The following is a 23929-nucleotide window of genomic DNA, read 5'->3' as shown; positions in this document are numbered from 1 at the left end:
AGGCTGGGTGTGGTGGCTAACGCCTGTAATCCCATCACTTTGGGAGGCCCAGATGGGTGGATGACCTGAGGTCAGGAGTTCAAGACCAGCCTTGCAAACATGGTGAAACGCCATCTCAACTAAAAATAGAAAAATTAGCCAGGCATAGTGGCTGGCGCCTGTAGTCCCAGCTATTCTGGAGGCTGAGGCAGGAGAATCGCTTGAACCTGGGAGGCAGGGGTTGCAGTGAGCCGAGACTGTGCCACTGCACTGCAGCCTGGGTGACAGAGCGAGACTCCATCTCAAAAAATAATAATAATACTTTCAGATATTAATGATCACAAGTATCTTTAATACATTTCTCTCTCCAAGTTCTTCCTTTGTGCTCATGCCCTCTCCTGAATTCAGAGACCTGCTCATACATATGACTTTTTCTTTCTTAGAAAAAAGTGAGCCAGAGGAAAAATGTTATTAAGAAAGTCAAAAGGAAGATATTTATATTGAATATTCATGAAGCGAAAGTGGATAATCGTAAAGGTTTTTATCTTTGTCATCTTCACATTGAGCAGACTGAGGAGTAGGAGGAAAAGGAAGGTTTGGTTTTGCAGGCTCAGGTGGCAGACGTGGAAGAGGTGGAGAAGGTGGAAGGGGAGGCAGGAGAGGCATGCACACTGTGTAACTTTTATTGAAAAAAATTCATGTGTCTGTGGACTTGCGCAGTTCAAACCTGTGTTGTTTCAGGGTCAACTACAATTTTATATTCTCTCTCATCAATTGTGCAATGAGTCTCTGATCTTCCAGTCTTGTCTATTCCCAAATGTTATGTATGTTTTGAAAATAATCTTTCTTTAAGTAATATATATATTTCAATTTTTTATTTTGAAATTATTATAGATACATAAGGAGTTAGAAAATATAGTACAAAGAGTTCCCCCATAAATTCCAGTTTATTGTGGTACATGATACTTTTTACTGATTCTTGAATTCAATTTGCTGACATTTTGTTGGGAATGTTTGTATTTAAATTCATGAGAGATATGTAGGTTTTTTTTGTGTGTGTGTGTGTGTGTGGTTTTTTTTTTTGTTGTTGTTGTTACTGTGTTTGTCTGATTTTGACATTGGAGTGATACCAGACTTAAGAATATTAGTTTGGGGCTGGGCACGGTGGCTCACGCCTATAATCTCAGCACTTCGGGAGGCCGAGGCAGGCGGATCACGAGGTCAGGAGATTGAGACCATCCTGGCTAACATGGTGAAACCCCATCTCTACTACAAATACAAAAAATTAGCTGGGCGTGGTGGTGGGCGCCTGTAGTCCCAGCTACTCCAGAGGCTGAGGCAGGAGAATGGCATGAACCTGGGAGGCGGAACTTGCAGTGAACCGAGTTCGCACCACTGCACTTCAGCCTGGGCGACAGAGCAAGACTCCGTCTTAAAAAAACAAAAACAAAAACAAACAAAAAACCATATATATATATACACACACACACACACACACACACATATATATATATATATTAGTTTGGAAGTGTTTCTTCTCTTTTCTGGAAGAGATTATGTAAAAATGACACATTCTTCTTTATAAGTTCGATAAATTCTCTGGTAAAAGCTGGGTATGCTGGCATGTGCCTGTAGACTCAGCTACTCAGGAGGCTGAGGCAGGAGTTCAAGGCTGCAGTGAGCTATGGTCACACCACTGCTCTTCAGCCTGGATGACAGAGCAAGATCGTGTCCCAAAAAGAAAAAATAAATAAAATTAAAAAGAATAAAAAAAAGAAGAATTATCTGGCAAAACTATCTGGCTTAGAGATTTCTTTTTCAGGAACTTTTAAATTATAAATTTAACTTAATGTAATGGTTATAAGATGTTCATCTTATCCATTTTCAAAGGTTTGAGTTTTGGTAGTTTGTGATGTTTGAGGAATTGGCTTATTTTTTCTAAGTTATTGGATTTATTAGCTTGGAGTGTTTATTTTTCTCATTGTATTTTGTTTTATTTATTTATTTATTTAGTTAGTTAGTTAGTTATTTAGTTAGTTTTTTGAGACGGAGTCTCTCTGTGTCACCCAGGCTGGAGTGCAGTGGCGCGACCTCGGCTCACTGCAAGCTCTGCCTCCCAGGTTCACGCCATTCTCCTGCCTTAGCCTCCCCAGTAACTGGGACTACAGGCATCCGCCATCACACCTGGCTAATTATTTGTATTTTTTTTTTAGTAGAGACGGGGTTTCACTGTGTTAGCCAGGATGGTCTCCATCTCCTGACCTTGTGATCCACCCACCTCGGCCTCCCAAAGTGCTGGGATTACAGACTTGAGCCACTACACCCAGCCTTCTCATTGCATTTTAAATGGTTGCTACATCTATAAAGATATTTACTGTTTTATTACTAATATTGATGTCTTTTTATCTTTGCCGGTCTGGTTGACTAATAGACCAATCAATGAATTTGTCGGTTTTATTATCTGTTTTGTGTTACAATGATTTTTCTATCTTTTGTTTTCAGTTTTATTGATTTCTACTTTTTATTATTTAGTTCCTTCTGCTTGCTTTTGAGTTCTTTTGCTCTTCTTTTTCTAGTTTATTATTTATTTATTTATTTTTGAGACAGGGTCTGGCTCTGGTGCCCAGGTTGGAGTGCAGTGGCGCCATCTCGGCTCACTGCATCCTCTGCCCTCCCAGGCTCAAGTGATTCTCCTGCCTCAACCTCCTAAATAGCTGGGACCACAAGCGCGCACTACTACACCTGGCTAATTTTTGTATTATTGATCGACATGGGGTTTTGCCATGTTTCCCAGGCTGATCTTGAACTCCTGGGCTCAAGCAATCCTCCCACTTCGGCCTCCCAAAGTGTTGGGATTACAGGAGTGAGCCACCATGCCTGGCCTCTTTTTCTAGTTTTTGGAGGTAGAAGCATACATTATTGATTTGTAGCTTTTTCCCTTTCTAATGTAATCCTTTAATACTATAAATTTCCCTCTCAGCCTTGCTTTGCCTGCATCCCACAGATTTTGATAGGTTGTGTTTTTACTGTCTATACATAGAACTCTATGTATTTTAAATATTATTTTGGTGATGTCTTCTTTGACCTGTGGGTCATTAAAGAAGAGTGCTATTAATTTTCAATTTTTTTTTTTTTTTTTTTTGAGACGGAATCTCACTCTGTCGCCCAGGCTGGAGTGCAGTGACTGGATCTCGGCTCACTGCAAGCTGCGCCTCCCGGGTTCACGCCATTCTCCTGCCTCAGCCTCCGGAGTAGCTGGGACTACAGGCGCCCGCCAACTCGCCCGGCTAGTTTTTTTTTGTATTTTTTTAGTAGAGACGGGGTTTCACCGTGTTAGCCAGGATGGTCTCGATCTCCTGAGCTCGTGATCCGCCCGTCTTGGCCTCCCAAAGTGCTAGGATTACAGGCGTGAGCCACCGCGCCCGGCAATTTTCAAATATTTTGTGAGTTTTCAAGGTTGTTTTTATTTGTTATTTATTCATTTGCTTGGCGATTTTCTCTGTTTTGTTTCTGGTATTAATTTTTGTTTGATTCCCTTGTGGAACATACTTTGTGTTGTTTTAATTCTTATAAACTTGTTGAGGTTTGTTTCACAGCCTAGGATATGGTTTATCATGCTCACTTTTCTATGGGTGCTTGAAAAGAATGTGCATTCTACTGTTGTTTGTTGCAGCTGCCTTTTCTATAACCTTGATGATGTCCTGTCTAGTATTTTGATAAATTGCTAAGGTGAGGGAGGGATATTCAAGTCTCTAGTATACTTTCTTTAAATGTATATAGCTCCATGTGGTAATAGACATTCCTTTAATTGTGCAATTCCAAGTTAGATTTTTTTAATTTGGAGGATCATGTATTTTGTTTTCAATAAGCATTTTGTTATGAAAAAAATTAAATATATGCAAAAGTAAAGATAATAGTATAAAGATTCCTTTCACTGATTGTCCCTGTCACCCAGTTTCAGTCGTTATCAACATTCTGCCCTTTTTTTTTTTTGAGTTGGGGTCTTGCTCTGTTGCCCAGGCTGGAGTGCAGTGGCACGACCTCAGCTTACTGTAATCTCCACCTCCTGGATTCAAGTGATTCTCGAGCCTCAGCCTCCTGGGTTCAAGTGATTCTCGTGCCTCAGCCTCCTGGGTAGCTGGGATTACAGGTGTTTGCCACCATACCCAGCTAATTTTTGTATTTTTTGGTAGAGATGAGGTTTCTCCAACAGGCTGGTCTCAAACCCCTGACCTCAAGCAATCCACTTGCCTTGGCCTCCCAAAGTGCTGGGACTACAGGCATGAGCCCCCACACCTGGCCCATTCTGCCATTCTTACTTCATCTGAAACCACCTCCCATTCAGCAGCTAGATTATTTTAAAGCAAATCTAAAAAAAACATGTTTTGTCTAAAAATGCCTTGATACATGTCTCAAAGAGATATGAATTCCTTTTTTCTTTTTTCTTTAGCATAACCAGGAAGCTAATGTCACACAACAAAATAACAGTAATTCCTTGATACCATCTAATACCCACCATTTGCATTTCTCTAAATTGTCATAAATATGTTTTTAAGATTGGTTCATTTTAATTAGGAGCGAAAGTCCACAAGTCGCATTCAGTTAGTATGGCTCTTAAGTCTCTATTAATAAAGAAAATATTCCCTTCCATGTCCATTCTCTTGTAATTAATTTTTTGAAGAAGTGGGTCATTTGCTACCTTCTGAATTTAGCTGATGTCTTGGTCTTCATATTGTTCAGTATGTTTCACTCTCCCTCCCATTCCTGTGAATAGCTTGTTAGATCTGGAGGCTTGGTGAGATAGGGGTTTGGATTTTATTTTTTGGCAAGAATACTTCATGAGTAGTGTAATGAAATTAATTACTATGCCATGCCAGCAGGCCTACGAGAGCTGGTTCGTGGATGCAGATGTTACTAGCTGATCTGTCCATTGTACACTTCCCTCAGCCTTTCAACTGAAACATTCCAACAGCCATTAATGATTATTGGCCCCGTTATTTCATTAGTAGTTATACATGGTGGTATTTTAATTTTATCCTAACTTCTTTATTTATTAGCTAGAATCATTCTATAAAGAACTTTTCCAGCCGGGCAAAGTAGTTCACACCTGTAATCCCAGCACTTTGGGAGGCCGAGGCAGGTAGATCATGAGGTCAGGAGATCAAGACCATCCTGGCCAGCATGGTGAAACCCTGTCTCTATTAAAAATACAAAAAATAGCCCGGTGTGGTGGCAGGTACCTGTAATCCCAGCTACTCGGGAGTCTGAGGTAGAGAATTGCTTGAACCCAGGAGGTGGAGGTTGCAGTGAGCCAAGATCGCACCACTGCACTCCAGCCTGGGTGACAGAGTGAGACTCTTGTCTGAAAAAATAAAAAAGAGCTTTTCCTCACCAGCTGTTTGGTTATCCTGTAATACAGAACTTAAAAAAATGTTTAGATATAAATCTGATTACCTTCCATCCTTTGATCAAACTGTTTTTCCTATACTGCTTTTCTGACACATCAGGCAGACTTCTCTCCATTTATATAAACCTGTTTGCTGTTCCCTAAACTTGTAGTGTATTTTTCTATCTCTAGACCCTTTATTCTCGTCTTTTCTGGGCATTGTCCCCCTCACCCCATATTCTGGGTTACACTTTGTATCTTCCAAGTTAAATTCGTCAACTCTATGGAATGTAAACTTACTCCCTCATGTAACATGTACTCTTTGTTTCTTTGGGCCCTCAGTGTGTTCCACATAAGGCATCTGCTTTCCAATAGCTTAATGAATTTGTTATGTCTTCTTTTTTAAAAAACTTCATTTTTAAAAAATTTATTTATTTTCTAATTTATTTTCAAAGTCTTGTTTTTTTTTTTTTTTTTTTTTTGAGACGAGTCTTGCTTTGTCGCCCAGGCTGGAATGCAGTGGCGCAATCTCAGCTCACTGCCAGCTCCACCTCCCGGGTTCATGCCATTCTCCTGCCTCAGCCTCCCGAGTAGCTGGGACTACAGGCACCCGCCACCACGCCTGGCTAATTTTTTGTACTTTTAGTAGAGATGGGGTTTCACCGTGTTAGCCAGGATGCTCTCGATCTCTTGACCTTGTGATCCGCCCACCTCGGCCTCCCAAAGTGCTGGGATTACAGGTGTGAACTACCGCACCCGGCCTATTTTCCACATCTTTTAAGTTGCTAGAAGATTGGACACATTATTTCTGTGTTCCCAGGGCTAGCATAAGGGCTCGTCCTAAACTGATCAGAAAGTGTATCGCAGGTTATTCATCCAGTTGCTAGGAAACTAAAACAGCTTATTCAATTGCCAGTTTTGAAAAATGAGTAATCGACTGACTGTAGTAGAGAACAAATAGCAGAAATTGTTGTTGGGATTTCTGTGTTCCACAACATACATAAAACTATTTAATATGCACATATATAAAATATTTCTTAGAAATTCCCGGATTATACAGGTGTATACAGTTGTCAAAACTTTAAATGGTAAATTAAAGATTGGTCCTTTTAATTGTATGTCAATTTTACCTAAGAAAGGTTAACAAGTTTTACACCCTAGTTCATGCTTTCCATTTTGAAGTATTAGGAGAGGCTGGGCGCGGTGGCTCATGCCTGTAATCCCAGCATTTTGGGAGGCTGAAGCGGGTGGATCGCCTGAGGTCAGCAGTTCAAGACCAGCCTGGCCAACATGGCAAAACCTGTGTCTACTATAAATAAAAAAATTAGCTGAGTGTGGTGGCACATTCCTGTAATCCCAGCTACTCGGGAGGCTGAGGTAGGAGAATCGCTTGAACCTGGGAGGCAGAGGTTGCAGTGAGCCAAGATCATGCCGTTGCATTCCAGCCTGGGCAACAGAGCGAGACTCTGTTTCAAAAAAAAAAAAAAAAGAAGTATTAGGAGGAAGTGTGGTGTCATCTGCAACTTACTTTGAAATGTACAAAGAAGCAAGATGGATAGATAAAAGAATGGCTTAGATGTATGATAAAGTAAGTAAAGTGTTAATGATAGATTCTAGGTGGTAGGTACACCTTACTGTACAATTATTTTAAATTGTCTGTATGTTTGAAAATTTTCATAATAAAGTATTAGAGAAATGGGAGTGAGTTTTTAAAGAGAGAATGTAAATTTAAAACAACAAGAACCGTATTCCATATTCCTAAATATAGTCTCTCCAACCCCCTGAACTGACTATGCACATTGAACAGGAATGTGCCCTTACAGGGATCAGTGTCCTTCAGGGATGTAGCTATCGATTTCAGCAGAGAGGAATGGCGGCACCTGGACCCTTCTCAGAGAAATCTGTACCGGGATGTGATGCTGGAGACCTATAGCCACCTGCTCTCTGTAGGTAAGCACAGTCACCTTCATTTCTGAAAGGAGGCCTCACTGAGAATGCTTCCATTCTCATTGATGAATGCTATCTGCATCTTAAATAGGTGATGATTTTGTCCTTGATTTGTCTAGGATTCTTTATTTGTTTAGGGCACTCAGAATATTACCCTGAAAAGTTATGGTTACTTTTCTGAAGAAAAAATCTTCATCAAAGAATAAGAGTTTATTGGCTGGGCCCTGAAACACAATTAGCTGGACCCAGACCTTTATTATTTCCCATGAACAGGGTATCAAGTTCCTGAAGCAGAGGTGGTCATGTTGGAGCAAGGAAAGGAACCATGGGCACTGCAGGGTGAGAGGCCACGTCAAAGCTGCCCAGGTGAGTGAAGCGAGTGTGACTCGGGTAGATGGGTGATGGGAGGAAATCTCAGCTGTCTTGAGAAACACCAACACCCTTGGCATACTATTAAGATGCTTTTTCTGGAAAGTTCTGAATGTTTTTGTATTGCTTGATGCACCTTGGCCTCTCAGATCACTAAATGCATTCTCCCTGGATGACTTTTGTCATTTTTTTTTTTTTTGTCACAGCTTCAGTCACAGCCTGGGCTGTATTGTCTAGTCTGGAGTGCAGTGGCATGATCTCAGCTCACTGCAAATTCTACCTACTGGGTTCAAGCGATTCTCGTGCCTCAGCCACCCAAGTAGATAGGATTACAGGTGTGTGCCAGCCACCATGCCCAGCTAATTTTTGTATTTTTAGTAGAGGCAGGGTTTCACCATGTTGGCCAGGTTGGTCTCGAACACTTGACCTCAAGTGATCCACCCGCCTCGGCCTCCCAAAGTGCTGGGATTACAGGCGTGAGCCACTGAGCCTGGCTGACCTTTGTCACTTCTGTGTTCTTCTTTGGCTTTGTGGATTCTGAATCATGTGCCAGTCTGCTTCATTTATTTAGGAGAATTAAGAGATCTTTCTTTCTTGGTTATACTCATTTTCTTTAACATTCTTCTTTTCCCCTACATTCCCCATAGTCCTAGAATTTTTCTTTTACCTTATGACATTCACGGATCTGCTTTGTTTCAAAGTTACTCTGTCACACACTCCCACTACTGCTAGTCACCTTTATTTCTTTTCTTTTTTTTCTTTCCTTTTTTTTTTTTTTTTTTTTTACTTTGAGATGCCTCAGAGCTTTCTGTCCAATCAGCCTCTCTTTTTGTTTTCTGCAGAGGAGTGGCCATGAAATTTCTTACTTCTTCCCAGTCCTTCATGCCTGGATAAGCTGATGACTTGGGAGTCACTGTTACTTAATCTTTGGGATTATCTTTCTGCTGTGTTTAACATGATTAATCGCCCTTCCTGACCTTTCTTCCTGATGGTGCTTGAGTGATTCCCCATTGACCAGGGTTCGTTTTTGTTGTTGATTTTGATTGCTTTATTTTTATAGTTTACCTGATGAGGTTTGAGTTGAATCATAGGCCTCAGTTTAAGATACACTATCGTCATGAGTCTGGGTCAGGATTCTCTCTTATTTATTTTTTGATTTATTCCTTTTTCTGTTTCCCCCACACCCATTTTTCTGCCTGTCATAAGCCACTGTTTTATATGATGGAAACATTTTTGATTTCATGCATGTTGTAAGTGAATTAAGAGTTTGGATCATTCGTTTATCTGAATGATGCTGTGGTATATATAGTGTTTTTTGCCTTACTTTTTCCACATCTGTCCATGGTGTTATCTGTTCATCTAGTTTATTTCCTCTAACTGCTGAATTGTTTTCCAGAATGTTTCCTATCAACACTATCACCGCCTTCCTCTTCACGTTACTCACCCTCACCCTTTTCTCTGTGTTCAGCCTGGATGAGTCATTTGTACCATACCCCCTAGCCTCTGCTAGCTGCTCTTTGAACTAAAATCACCTGTTTCTCATTTGAGCAGAGGAGTTTAGGTTTCAGACCTTATAGCAGGGAATCTCTGAAGAGGTTTCTTCCCATATTGAAAGAAAAGGGCATGATGAAAGTAATGTGAGATTCTATTTTAGTCTAGAATAATTGTGACGATTGGTGACAAATAGAGAGCTATCAGTGGAGAAAATAAATATCAAAATGATGTTGCTTTCATCAAGAAAATATTGGTAACAAAGAGGCATTATGACTATAAGGATAGTAGAAAAATAATTCATGTGAACTCAAACATCATTTCTCCTCCCAAAAGACCCCATCAATGTGGCTCATTTGGAAATAGTTTAAAGCATAATTTAGATTTATACAGTCGTAATAAAAATAATGCTTCAAAGAATGTTAAAAAGATTACCAAATGATAAAATGTCTTCCTATACTAACCATGAGTGTATTCCAACAGGAGAGAAATTATGGGACCATAATCAGTGTAGAAAAATCCTCACTTATAAACAAGTATCCTCTCAACCACAAAAAGTTTATCCCGGGGAGAAACCTTATGAATGCGCTGAATTTGAAAAGATATTCACCCAGAAGTCACAGCTCAAAGTACACCTGAAAGTTCTTGCGGGAGAAAAGCTCTATGTATGTATTGAATGTGGGAAGGCTTTTGTACAGAAGCCAGAATTTATTATACACCAGAAAACCCATATGAGAGAGAAACCCTTTAAATGCAATGAATGTGGAAAATCCTTTTTTCAAGTGTCGTCTCTCTTCAGACATCAGAGAATTCATACCGGAGAGAAACTCTATGAATGCAGCCAATGTGGGAAAGGCTTCTCTTATAACTCAGATCTCAGTATACATGAGAAAATTCATACTGGAGAGAGACACCATGAATGCACTGACTGTGGCAAAGCGTTCACACAAAAGTCCACACTCAAGATGCATCAGAAAATCCACACAGGCGAGAGATCCTACATCTGTATTGAATGCGGACAGGCCTTCATCCAGAAGACTCATTTGATTGCACACCGAAGAATTCATACTGGAGAGAAGCCATATGAGTGCAGTAACTGTGGCAAATCCTTCATTTCCAAGTCACAACTTCAGGTCCATCAACGCGTTCACACGAGAGTGAAGCCCTATATATGTACCGAATATGGGAAGGTCTTCAGCAATAATTCCAACCTCATTACACATAAGAAAGTCCAAATTAGAGAGAAATCTTCCATATGTACTGAGTGTGGGAAGGCCTTTACCTACAGGTCAGAGTTGATTATTCATCAGAGAATTCACACTGGAGAAAAACCGTATGAATGCAGTGACTGTGGAAAAGCCTTCACTCAGAAGTCAGCACTCACAGTGCATCAGAGAATTCATACAGGAGAAAAATCATATGTATGCATGAAATGTGGACTGGCCTTCATTCAGAAGGCACATTTGATTGCACATCAAATAATTCATACTGGAGAGAAACCTTATAAATGTGGTCACTGTGGGAAATTGTTTACTTCCAAGTCACAACTGCATGTTCATAAACGAATTCACACAGGAGAAAAACCCTACATGTGCAATAAATGTGGGAAGGCATTCACCAACCGGTCAAATCTCATTACACATCAGAAAACTCATACAGGAGAGAAATCTTATATATGTTCCAAATGTGGAAAGGCCTTCACCCAGAGGTCAGACTTGATTACACATCAGAGAATCCATACTGGGGAGAAGCCTTATGAATGCAGTACTTGTGGAAAAGCCTTCACTCAGAAGTCACACCTCAATATACACCAGAAAATTCATACTGGAGAGAGACAGTATGAATGCCACGAATGTGGGAAAGCCTTCAACCAGAAATCAATACTCATTGTTCATCAGAAAATTCATACAGGAGAGAAACCCTATGTATGCACCGAGTGTGGAAGAGCTTTCATCCGCAAGTCAAACTTTATTACTCATCAAAGAATTCATACTGGAGAGAAGCCTTATGAATGCAGTGACTGTGGGAAGTCCTTTACCTCTAAGTCTCAGCTCCTGGTGCATCAGCCAATTCACACAGGAGAGAAACCCTATGTGTGTGCCGAGTGTGGGAAGGCCTTTAGTGGCAGGTCAAATCTCAGTAAGCACCAGAAAACTCATACCGGAGAGAAGCCCTACATCTGTTCTGAATGTGGGAAGACCTTTCGACAGAAGTCAGAGTTGATTACACATCATAGAATTCATACTGGAGAGAAACCGTACGAGTGCAGTGACTGTGGGAAGTCTTTCACTAAAAAATCACAGCTCCAAGTGCATCAACGAATTCACACCGGAGAGAAGCCTTACGTGTGTGCTGAGTGTGGGAAGGCCTTTACTGACAGGTCAAATTTAAATAAACATCAGACAACACACACTGGAGACAAACCCTACAAGTGTGGCATCTGTGGGAAAGGCTTTGTTCAGAAATCAGTGTTCAGTGTCCATCAGAGCAACCATGCTTGAGAGAAACAGTGTGGGAAAACCCCACTGAGGGTTGGGTCTGATTGTACACTGTTGCATGCATGCAGCAGAAAAATATGTATATTATTGTAAATAAAAACAACCACATCAGAATGTCACACATGGCTGTTCTGGAGAGGGCCCCTGAGAAGGCACTGAATGAAGCGAGGGACCCTTCCTACATTGTCACCATCCCCAGTAAACCTTGGGGGATTATTCATACTGACAAGGAACCGAGTCAATTTGGTGAATAGGAAAAGCCTTCTCATGAAAACGACAATAGAACACTGTTACCAAATTCTTCATAAGAAAGATCATATTATGTTAATGATAATCCTATTTACTGTGGATTAGGTATAGTGCCAACAAATTGAATGATAAAGCAACATAATACGTAGTTATTTTGATAGTGATGAATCCTAAGTTATGTAAGTTGTTCGTTGTGGAACACATTGTGTAACAGACTCGTGGGTGTTTTTCTTTCTCGTTCAAATCTACCACAGTTGGTCATTTCCAACCCTCATTCAATATTTCTATCAAGAAAGAGATGCTACAATGAAAAAAGAAAAAACCTTCATGTATACAGATATAAACCTCAGAATGTATGTTGAGTCCCCATTGTCATCTAGCACCAAGACTTGCAACCCCCTCAGTATCTACCAGGACTGTCTCTCAACCTCACAGGCCCTCAGCACGTTGTGTTTTGACCCCCAGCACAGTGTCTTGTGAACTCCCATCGCCTTCAAGAAAGCTTCTGAGGTAAGAATTTTCAGGTCATCTGAGACAACTTAAATCTCCCTTCTGCTGTCGCAGTTCTTCCAACTCAGTTGCCTTTTTTTCTTTTTTTTCATTACTTATCACTGACTTGAAGCTTAGCATTTGGCTTCCTTAATGATGTGAGTTTCATGTAACAGATTAATAACTTATGTGAAAATCAACACAACCATATGGTTAGGGCTGGAAAGGACCACCATGCCTGGCTATTTTTCCCATTTTACCTTACTCTTAGATGTGTGTCACACTTCATCAATTCCAGGAAATAGTTTCTGGAGATCTCCTCATTACCTCTTTTACAATCACCTCACTCCAGCATGATGTCTGTTACCTCCTCCCACTTGTGACCATGTCTAGTAAGGTCCACTCTCCATTCTGCGTGATGACCACTTATTACAATCCTCAGAATCGGGGACAGTGTTGTGCCTCCCGCAATACAATGGTTACTATCTCCTGATACTTTTATTACACTTCTAGCAGGATGTCTTGTGGTCCCCCTTATTGATTTTTCCCTCAGAATGATCTCCCATTACTCACCTAGCAGTATCTAACTGTCCCTAACCCAGCATGTGGGAATGCCTTCGATACGGTGGATGCTGTTGACTTGCTTCCTTTCATTCAGGTAAGGGCAGTGGCTTACAATGAACCATAATGTCCACCTTTCCCAACTGTATTTTGGAGCCTCTTCTGTCCCCTTCTTTATAGGACCCCAGTTTAAAAAAACAAAAACTAGCCCAATGTCTATTGATGCCCATTAATCACTAACACAGTGTCTGACCGCTCCTTAAATTTTGATGGTATCTCTTGGCTCCCCATTGGCCCCTGTTAATCCAATGTCTGCTGATTCCCAACTTCCCACATTGCTTCATGAGGTGCCTTAGTCACTCTTGCCTACTGTACTTTCTCCAAAATTGCATCTCCATGTTTGCTTGATCATGATCCCTGGAAGATGGTGATGAGGACGAGGTCCCAGCTTCATAGACCATTTCCTCTGAGGTCCCCCCAAGGCACAATGGAATGATGGACCCAGGGTGGGCCAAGGATGATCTGGAGATCTCAGGAGATCACAAGCTGGGCTTCCTGTCTACTACATGAGTAGTGGTGTGAGCAGAACAGTGAAAGCTGTCTATGTTGGTTCAAATTCTGGTGCAAACACTGATCCACGTAGGGACTCTCAGCCTTCACAGAAACCTCCTCTGGGCCTCAATTGCCTCACTTGTAAAATGGGATTATGGGAGAATGAAGTGACTTTTTTTGGGTCACCTGATAGAGGGGATCTGAGCCAGCAGGGCCCAATGAGAGCATCCTGTTAATATTAGTCATCAGTCAACATAAGCATCTGACTATCCTCCGTATGCCCAAGCCTTATGAAGGGAAACAATTTGTTGTAAATGACTTTTGATTATTTCTCTTATATATGTATTGTAACAATATTATAGTAGTTACATATATGTGTATATGCATATACCCATATGTACAGAAGGCTTTATTTTTTAGAGTGGTTTTAGGTTCAAAGCAAAATTGGGTAGAAATTACAGAGGTTTCCCATATATCCCCTGATCCACATATGCATAGCCTCCCACATTATCAGCATTCCTCTCAGAGTAGTATATTTGTTATAATTGGTGAACCTCCACTGACACTCATTGTCACCCCAAGTCTCTAGGGTTCATTCTTGGTGTAACACCATAGAATGTATCTTGTACTTTCCGCTTGTTGGAACAAGTGGATCATGGCACGTATCCACCATTATACACAGAGTAGTTTCACTGACCTAAAAATCCTCTGTGTTCTGCCTGTCTTCCCTTCGTCCCCTCTAACCCTGGCAACCTTTTTTCTGTCTCCATAGTTTTACCTTTTACCGTTTATATCATATAGTTGAAATCATACAGGTTGTAGCCTTTTCAGATTGACTTCTTTCACTTAGTAATGCAGATTTAAGTTTCCTCCATGTCTTTTCATGGCTTGATATTGCACTTCTTTTTAGCGCCAAATTATGTTCCATTGTCTGGAGGTTTATTTATTCACCTACTGAAGGACTGTCGGATGCTTCCAAGTTTTGGCAATTATAAGGAAAGCTGCTATAAATATCTGTGCAGGCTTTTTGTGTGGACATAACTGAAATATTTTTAATGTTATATTTGTTGAGGTATAATTTACATTGAGTAATATTCACACTTTTTAGTGTAGAGCTCTGAGTTTTGACAATTGTATCTAATCATGCAATCAACATTACAATCAAGAGAAAGAACTGCTCTAATTTCTTTCTTATCATATATATGCGTGAAATGTGGACTGGCCTTCATTCAGAAGGCACATTTGATTGCATATCAAATAATTCATACTGCAGAAAAACCTTATAAATGTGGTCACTGTGGGAAATTGTTTACTTCCAAGTCACAACTCCATTTTTCATAAACGAATTCACACAGGAGAAAAACCCTACATGTGCAATAAATGTGGGAAGGCATTCACCAACCGGTCAAATCTCATTACACATCAGAAAACTCATACAGGAGAGAAATCTTATATATGTTCCAAATGTGGAAAGGCCTTCACCCAGAGGTCAGACTTGATTACACATCAGAGAATCCATACTGGGGAGAAGCCTTATGAATGCAGTACTTGTGGAAAAGCCTTCACTCAGAAGTCACACCTCAATATACACTAGAAAATTCATACTGGAGAGAGACAGTATGAATGCCACGAATGTGGGAAAGCTTTCAACCAGAAATCAATACTCATTGTTCATCAGAAAATTCATACAGGAGAGAAACCCTATGTATGCACCGAGTGTGGAAGAGCTTTCATCCGCAAGTCAAACTTTGTTACTCATCAAAGAATTCATACTGGAGAGAAACCTTATGAATGCAGTGACTGTGGGAAGTCCTTTACCTCTAAGTCTCAGCTCCTGGTGCATCAGCCAGTTCACACAGGAGAGAAACCCTATGTGTGTGCCGAGTGTGGGAAGGCCTTTAGTGGCAGGTCAAATCTCAGTAAGCACCAGAAAACTCATACGGGAGAAAAGCCCTACATCTGTTCTGAATGTGGGAAGACCTTTCGACAGAAGTCAGAGTTGATTACACATCATAGAATTCATACTGGAGAGAAACTGTGTGAGTGAAAGAGACTTTTTAGTCCCTTTTCCCACTCCCAGACCTTGGCAATCACCAGTCTGTTTCTGTCTCTATAGTTCTGCCTTTTCCATAATATTGTATAAGTGGAGTCACTGTGTGTGTGTGTGTGTGTGTGTGTGTGTGTTTTGTATGTGTATATATATCTCCTTTTGAGTCGGAGTGCTTTCATTTAACGTGATGTGTTTGAGATTCATCCATATGGTTATATGAAAACAAATGGAAAATAAGGTGATGAAAAGATGCTCAACATCTTTAATTATCAGGAAAATCCAAATTAAACCGCAATGAGATACTGCTATAGAATGGGCTTTTAGAATGGCTAAAAATGAAAATGTACCATACATTGGCGAGAATACAGACTGATGGAAATTTCCCTGCGTTGCTTGTAGGAATATAAAATGGTCTGTCCACTCTGCACAAAAGTTTGGCAGCTTCTTACACTATTAACCATACATTGATCATATGACTCAGCAACCCCACACTTAGGTGTTTACCTTAGATGAAATAAAAATTCTGTTTACATGAAAACCTACACTCCAATGTTCACAGCAATTGTATAATTGCCAAAATGAGGAAACAACACAAATGTACATCAGTGGATGAGAGATTAAACACATTGTGTGCACCGATTCTATGGAGGGCTGCTCAGATATAAAAAATGGTTTATTGACACCTGCTACAACATGGATGAATCTCAAAAGTACTGTTATATTTTACCATGTGATAACTTGAATTACATTTGATAAAAGATTTATAAATGTAAATAACTAGATTTATATATTTTAATTTTATATGCACCTGTCATCACATACTATAGGAAATTGTGTCTACAGTATGTTATATAGCATATTGTACTATTTATTACTGTATATTCCTTCAATAAAATAGTTTGTATTTTATAGAATAGTACCTGTTTTATAGTATACATTTTATTTTATATGATTACCTAATTTTAATATTTTACATATCAAACTTTCACATAATATTTTGGTTATTTCTACTTTCACATAGTTGCATTTAATGTTTGTAGTGTAAAGATAGAACTACAACAAAAGAGGCTATAGGGTCCAGAGAGCCCGCAGTTGGAGTTAGTCAACATTTTTATTTGTCAGGCATCTCAATTCTGGCTGTTTTAACATCAAGGATGCTTTCTCTGGCTTTGAGCCTTTTCATTGACCGTTTTGAGAGTACTCTGCTTCTCCAGCACCCATGCATCTTGCTTTCCTCTTCCACCTTTGGAGTGCTTCCACCCCCATGGCATCCTTCCATTGAGGTAACACATCTCTAGGCTCACTTGCTGCTCCCTTATTTTGTACTATATTTGCATTGCAAATACTACTACTATCTGACCTGATTAAATATTCCTTTTTTTGGTTTCTCATCCCTCTTCCTCACTGGATCATCAGCCTTATGAGACCCAGACTTTGTCTGTCTTGTTTCTGCTGTATCCCAGGCACCCAGCACGGTGCCAGCTCAAAGCAGACGCTCAGTACAAGCTTGTTAAATGGATGAATGAATAATAGCAATAATATTGAGGTTGACCAAATGCCCCACACAGATTGGTTACATGCGTGGGGAAGTTGGTGGGGTGGGTTCAGGTCTTCTAATTCAAGATTTAATGCCTCCTCCCACCATGGTCCAGCACACCCAGCTCTAACTCCACATCAGGGCAGTGCCCAACTGAGTATCCTACCTACCTACATTCCCCACTGTTTACAAGATCTCCTAACTTAGCCTCCTCCTGGTCACAGTGTCAGGCCACGTAGAGGGGGAAAGGGGCAGTAGTGGGAGATCCATAGGCAGGGGGCCACTCCCATCAGCATCTACCCTAGCACTTTCTATCCTGTATCCCATTGTCAGTGTCATCTGCTCCACCTCCTCCACTTGAGCAGCCGCTGGAAATTGTGGAACCCCAGGAGCAAGAGGAATGTGGCAGGGCTGAGAGTTCTGGGGCTCAGGTGCCTTGTTGGATAATGGATGTGACGCAGTGTGGCAGATATTGACCCTGTGGCCAAAGTCAGCTTAAAGCCAAGGTTGTCATGGACACTTCCCATAATGCCAGGATGAATCACACCCTCCACCCTTAGCATTCAACTGGGCTACTAGTGCCAAATAGTGACTATTTTTTTACTTTTTTCAGATGGAGTCTCGCTCTGTCGCCCAGGCTGGAGTGCAGTGGCGTGATCTTGGCTCACTGCAACCTCTGCCTCCCAGGTTCAAGGGATTCTCCTGCCTCAGCCTCCGAGTAGCTGGGATTACAGGCACCCGCCACCACACCTAGCTAATTTTTTTTTTTTTTTTTTGAGACGGAGTCTCTCTCTGTCCCCTGGCTGGAGTGCAGTGGCGTGATCTCGGCTCACTGCAAGCTCTGCCTCCCCGGTTCCTGCCATTCTCCTGCCTCAGCCTCCCAAGTAGCTGGGACTACAGGCGCCTGCCACCGCGCCCGGCTAATTTTTTGTATTTTTAGTAGAGACGGGGTTTCACCGTGGTCTCGATCTCCTGACCTTGTGATCCGCCCGCCTCGGCCTCCCAAAGTGCTGGGATTACAGGTGTGAGCCACCGCGCCCGGCCTAATTTTTTGTATTTTTAGTAGAGACGGGGTTTCACCACATTGGCCAGGATGGTCTCGATCTCCTGACCTCATGATTTGCCCACCTCAGCCACCAAAGCTTTGGGATTACAGGCCTGACCCACCGCACCCAACCCAATGTGACTATTATCTATGGTATATCCTACCCCACCCCACTATACTCTACTCCACATTCCTCATATCATACCATACCATATACCATGCCATACCATACCACTTACAGTTATACTTAATTCTACAATTACATTGTTTCTATTAATGATTTTAAATATAATCAACACAATTATACTTTATAACAAATATCAGAATCCTTGTCATTATTTATTCTATGCCTCTAAATTATTCAGATATCATAAATAGCAACATATCAATTCCGATGCTTTGAAATCCTCTGTCTCTGCTAGTTTCTGCCACCTTCAGGTGTTTGTTATATAAACACAGGAGTCCCATCCCTGGGGTGATGTTTTCCACCCTCTGTGAATTCAGCACAGTTAGGTTGTAACCTTAGTGATTTTATTATGGTGTTATTTTAATATTTATTATAACAAGGAATACTGCTATTAAAACAAAAAATGGTGTTCTCTGTTTACATTTGTGAAAAGGACAATATAAGAAGCACATTAGTACAATCATTTGAGTTATATTAAGTTTGTGCCTACAATAAATGCCAATCCTGAAAACCCATGGTGTGTTCCATTATATTGTGGAAAATGGGCACATTTACAATACAGTGTTGACTGCTGCTATGGTCTAAATTTGTGCCTCCCCCCACCAAATTTACATATTGAAATCAGTTTCCCATTGAGATAATATTAAGAGGATGGAGTCTTTGGTAGGTGATTAGGTCATGAGGGTTTTGCTTTCAGGAATGCAATTCATGGGCTTACAAAAGCAGGCCAAGGGAGTTTCTCTTCCTTTCTGCCATGCGAGAACACAGCAAGCAGTCGCCATCTATGAAGCAGACAATCCTCGCCAGACACTGAATGTGCTGGCATCTTGATCTTGGACTTTTCAGCCACCAGAACTGTGAGCAATAAATTTTTCTTGTTTATAAATCCCCCAGCCTAGGGATTTTGTTATAGCATCCCAAACAGACTAGGACAACCATATTAATTATTTATCGCTAGTTGTATGTAACATATTACTCAAAACTTAGTGGCTTAACGTAATAATAAACACTTATCCTCCCACACACTCTCTGAGGGCTGGAAATCTAGGCACAGTTTAGCTAGGTGATTCTGGCTCAGGAACTCTCATGAGGTTGCAATCAGGATGTTGGCCGGAATTGCAGTCATCTGAAGGCTAACTGGGGCTAATTGGATCCGATTCTAAGCTCACATGACTATGAGCAGAAGGTGAAAGCCTCAGTTTCTCACCTCATGGAACCCACCATAAGAATACTTGAGTGTGTTCACCACATAGTGAATGTATTGGTTACAGTGGTCAATTCTATTTATCGTGAAAGAGGACTTTGTACAGAGTTTGAATATCAGGAGATAAGATTGATTGAGGGCAATCTTGGAGGCTGGCTACCACACTGATATTGTGGTTATTTGCATTTATGTTACCATTATCATTGCAATTGATATCACTGTTGAATAATGACAATCTTGTAACCCAGAGGGAAATAGTCTGCACATTATAAGGTCTTTGTGAAGCATAAATGATGTGGCACCCAGTACACAGTGCTAATTGTGATGACAATAATGATGACAGCAGATTTTAGTTAAGTGTTTAATGTGTACCAGGCCATGTTCTAGGTTCGTTCAATCCTCTAATGCTTGAGATGAGCACAATTATACTTGTTTCCCGCACAAAGAATGTGTCACGGAGGAATAAAGGAATTTTCCAAGATCACAAAACTTGTAAATAGCACAGGGAAATTCAAACCCAGGATGGCTGACTACAGAGTCCATTCTATTAACCCCTATGCAATGCTGCACCTGAAAGGACATCATTACTGTGATCACTCCCAGGCTTGGTTATAGTGTATGTGATCATGCTGTAGATATAAAGTAGTACAGTGGTAATAGTGTAGCCATAATACTTCTCCTGAGAAGGCTGGTTACTCCTGCATCCCCGCCCCATAGGAAGAGGACATTGTTAACATCATCATTATCATTATTTTAATATTATAACCCTGCCTATTATAACAGTGACATACACTTACATCTTTACATGATATGGCTTTATGTCTTACTTACTCTCCTGGGAGTCTTTCCCTAAGATTTATAAACCTAAAATCCTAAACCACTCCCTGACTGAATGGACCCCCTTGTGGCCAAGGGGACCCCAGAAAACTCTTTTTGTTGTTGTTGTTTTTGAGACAGAGTTTTGCTCTTGTTGCCCAGGCTGGAGTGCGGTGGCACGATCTTGGCTCACTGCAACCTGTGCCTCCGAAGTTCAAGGGATTCTCCTGCCTCAGCCTCCCGAGTCGCTGGGACTACAGGCATGCACCACCACGCCCAGCTAATTTTGTATTTTTAGTAGAGATGGGGTTTCTCCATGTTGGTCAGGCTGGTCTTGAACTCCCAGCCTCAGGTGATCTGGCTCCCTCAGCCTCGCAAAGTGCTGGGATTACAGGTGTAAAGCCGCCGTGCCCGGCCCCCAGAAAACTCTTAAATACTTAGTTCCCAGCCATGACAGGATGGAAGGTTAGACAGGCCTCATTATACCCTTCTCTTTTGTGGTTTAAATATAACAACTGACCAACATGAATGTTAAAACAGAGATCATAAGATTGACAGAACAGATGCTTTGTGGCAATAAGACATAAACTGGACGCAAGGCCATGCCAGGCAAGGAATAGGTCACATCTCCCTATACTTAAGGAATAAATTATTTTCTGACCAGGCGCGGTGGCTCACGCCTGTAATCCCAGTACTTTGGTAGGCTGAGGCGGGAGGATCACCTGAGGTCAGGAGTTCGAGACCAGTCTGACCAACATGGAGAAACCCGTCTCTACTAAAAATACAAAATTAGTTGGGCGTGGTGGCACATGCCTGTAATCTCAGCTACTCGGGAGGCTGAGGCAGGAGAATCACTTGAACCCAGAAGGCGGAGGTTATAGTGAGCTGAAATCATGCTTCTGCACTCCAGCCTGGGCAACAAGAATGAAACTCCGTCTCAAAAAAAAAAAAAAAAAAAAAAGAATAAAGTATGTTCTAACTGCCACAAGGTTTTTTTTTTTTTTTTTCCTCTCTGGCAGCTAAACAAGCACTGGCCTCAACATAAACAATATTAAAACAATTTTCAGCTCCACCAGATGCTGACTGACCCCACCCCCTATTCCACCAGCTGTAACTATAGCTTTGACCGGACAAGAGACTAACTTCAGTAACTTTCTCCTGATGAAAAGACCACTGAGCACAGACTGGTCCTGGCTAGTATACACACACTGCGCACTTGTATGGCTTCCTGACCTGAAAAGACCTTTTGATATATAGTAGAGACAGGGTTTGTACTAAAAATACAAAAAAAAAAAAAAAAAATTAGCTGGGCGTGGTGGCACACAACTGTAGTCCTAGTTACTCGGGAGGCTGAGGCAGGAGAATCGCTTGAACCCGAGAGGCAGAGGTTACAGTGAGCCGAGATCCCACCACTGCACTCCAGCCTGGGCTACAGAGTGAGACTCTGTCTTTAAAAAAAAAGTAACTAAAAAAAAATAAAATGACTCTGCTGAGTTTGTGTGTAAGGCAGGTGGAAGAGTCCTTGATTGTAAACATAAGCTTATAGTTCTGGGAATTGGCAGTCAGCTGCAGTCACTCAATGGAAGGCCGCAGTGCGGAATGTCGGGAATACGGGGCCAGCTTCCCAGGTCTCACCCGGGTGCTGTAATATAAAGCTGTCTCTTCTGGCTCTGGAATGATATTGCAGAAGAATAAAAGTGATTCCACGCAGTCTCCAGTTTGGCCAAGAAGAAAAATGATTCATCTAACAGGTGGGATGAGGGTCTCCCTCAATGGGAACTGAAAACTTCAAAGTAAAAGTAAAGAAGCTTCCAGAACCAAGGGTAGCTCCAGGCTTTTGGTTGTTGAAGCTTTATAGTCAGGAACCCTATCCACCTGTGTGACGTGTGATGGTTGTGGTTAACGTCACACATGTCAAAGGAGAGGAGTATCCTTTGGAGGGTGCTATGAACTAAACTGTGTCCTCCCAAAATTCAGAGGTTGAAGCCCTAACCCTCAATGTGGCTATTTTGGAGATAGAGCTTTTAGGAGGTAATTGAAGTTAATTAAGGTCATAAGGGTGGGATCCTCATCTGATAGAATTGGTGGTCTTACAAAAATAGGAAGAGGGGCTCTCTCTCTCTTTCTGTCTGTCTCCTGCATCTAGGAAAAGCCATATGAGGACATAGCAAGAAGACAGCCATCTGCAAGCCAGGAAGAGAGCCCGCACCAAAAGTGGACCATGCTGGCACCTTATCTCGGACTTTCCAGCTTCCAGAACTGTGAGAAAATTAATTTTTGTTGTTTAAGCCACTGAGTATATGCAATTTTGTTATGGCAACCCAAGTTAAGATAGAGGAAATATTGATTAGGTAGGATCCAATGGAGCTACCCTTTTTACCTTCCCTTCGTGGGCCACTAAGTACTGATATGGATATGTTAACTTTAAGAAAAACTACAGATTTTTTTTCTTTCTTTCTTCTTTTTCTTTTTCTTTTTCTTTTTCTTTTTCTTCTTTTTCTTTTTCTTTTCTTTTTCTTTTCTGTCTTTTTTTTTGAAATGGAGTCTTACTCTGTTGCCCAGGCTGGAGAGCAGTGGTGTGATCTCGGCTCACTGTAACTTCCGCCTCTCAGGTTCAAGTGATTCTCCTGCCTCAGCCTCCCGAGTAGCTGGGATTACAGGTGCATGCCACCAGGTCTGGCTAATTTTTTTGTATTTTTAGTAGACATGGGGTTTCACATGTTGGAACTGTCTTGAACTCCTGACCTCAAATCATCCACCCACCCTGGCCTCCCCAAATGCTGGGATTACAGGCGTGAGCCACTGTGCCTGGCCATACACTATTTAAATTTAAAAAACAGAGGAGACTTTATTTTTTATAAAGGGTTGCAGCCAGCAAAGTGGCCGTCCACAGACTGGGTAGTGTGCCTCTGGCCACGACCAGAAATAGGCATTCCGAAGGAGGAAGTGTTGGGGCAGGAGCCTGATGCTGAACAGGTTGACTAAACATACATATTCAACATATTATGCATTTGTCAAAACTCAGCAAATGGTACACTTAAGATTTATGCATTTTGTTGCATGCAAATTGTACATAAGAAACATGCAACAATCATTAAAAGACAGACTGTCAAAGTGCATATAAAAATAAGACCCAATTATTTGTTGTCTACAAAAAAACTCATTTAATTGCTTTTCTCTTTTTTCCCAAGTTTTATTTTGGATTGAGCGGGTACATGTGCAAGTTTGCTAGATGAGTATATTGTGTGATGCTGAGGTTTGGGGTACACATGATCCTGTCACTCGGGTAGTAAGTTTACTACCTAATAGGTAGTTTTTCAGCCCATATCCTCCTTTCTCTCTCCCTCCTCTAGTCATCCCCAGTGACTATCGTGCCCATCTTTATGTCCAGGTGTACTCAATGCTTAGCTCCCACTTATAAGTGAAAGCATGTGGTGTTTGGTTTTCGGTTGCCACGTTAATTAGCTTAGGATAATGGCCTCCAACTGGATCAATGTTGCTGCAAAGGACATGATTTCACTCTTTGCTGTGGCTGTGTAGTATTCCATTGTTGTGGCTGTGTAGTGTTC

General features: G+C 41.2%; 2 protein-coding genes across 5 annotated transcripts in view; both read left to right on the top strand.

Annotated features, from left to right (window-relative positions):
- The window catches only part of LOC105495437 (zinc finger protein 585A), a 28446-nt gene extending 13385 nt beyond the window's left edge, over nt 1–15061 (top strand). For all 4 annotated transcript variants that reach the window (XM_071086473.1, XM_011764991.2, XM_011764984.3 and 1 more), the window contains exons 3-5: nt 7189–7315; nt 7586–7678; nt 9656–15061. In XM_071086473.1, coding sequence (XP_070942574.1) covers nt 7189–7315; nt 7586–7678; nt 9656–11673 — 2238 coding nt within the window. In that variant the 3' untranslated portion in view covers nt 11674–15061. The remainder of the gene's footprint in view (nt 1–7188; nt 7316–7585; nt 7679–9655) is intronic.
- Nucleotides 11793–16496, top strand: LOC105495436 (zinc finger protein 585A-like). The gene is made up of 4 exons (XM_071086194.1): nt 11793–11916; nt 13011–13066; nt 14795–14995; nt 15116–16496. The coding sequence occupies exons 1-4, from the start codon at nt 11793–11795 to the stop codon at nt 15566–15568; spliced, it is 834 nt and encodes a 277-aa protein (XP_070942295.1). The 3' UTR covers nt 15569–16496.
- The last annotated feature ends 7433 nt before the right edge of the window (nt 16497–23929 follow it).

Source organism: Macaca nemestrina, chromosome 20, assembly GCF_043159975.1.
Source record: "Macaca nemestrina isolate mMacNem1 chromosome 20, mMacNem.hap1, whole genome shotgun sequence".
Lineage (NCBI taxonomy): Eukaryota > Metazoa > Chordata > Mammalia > Primates > Cercopithecidae > Macaca > Macaca nemestrina.
The sequence above is the reverse complement of the archived record's forward strand: the minus strand, read 5'-3'. Positions and strand labels throughout refer to the sequence as shown.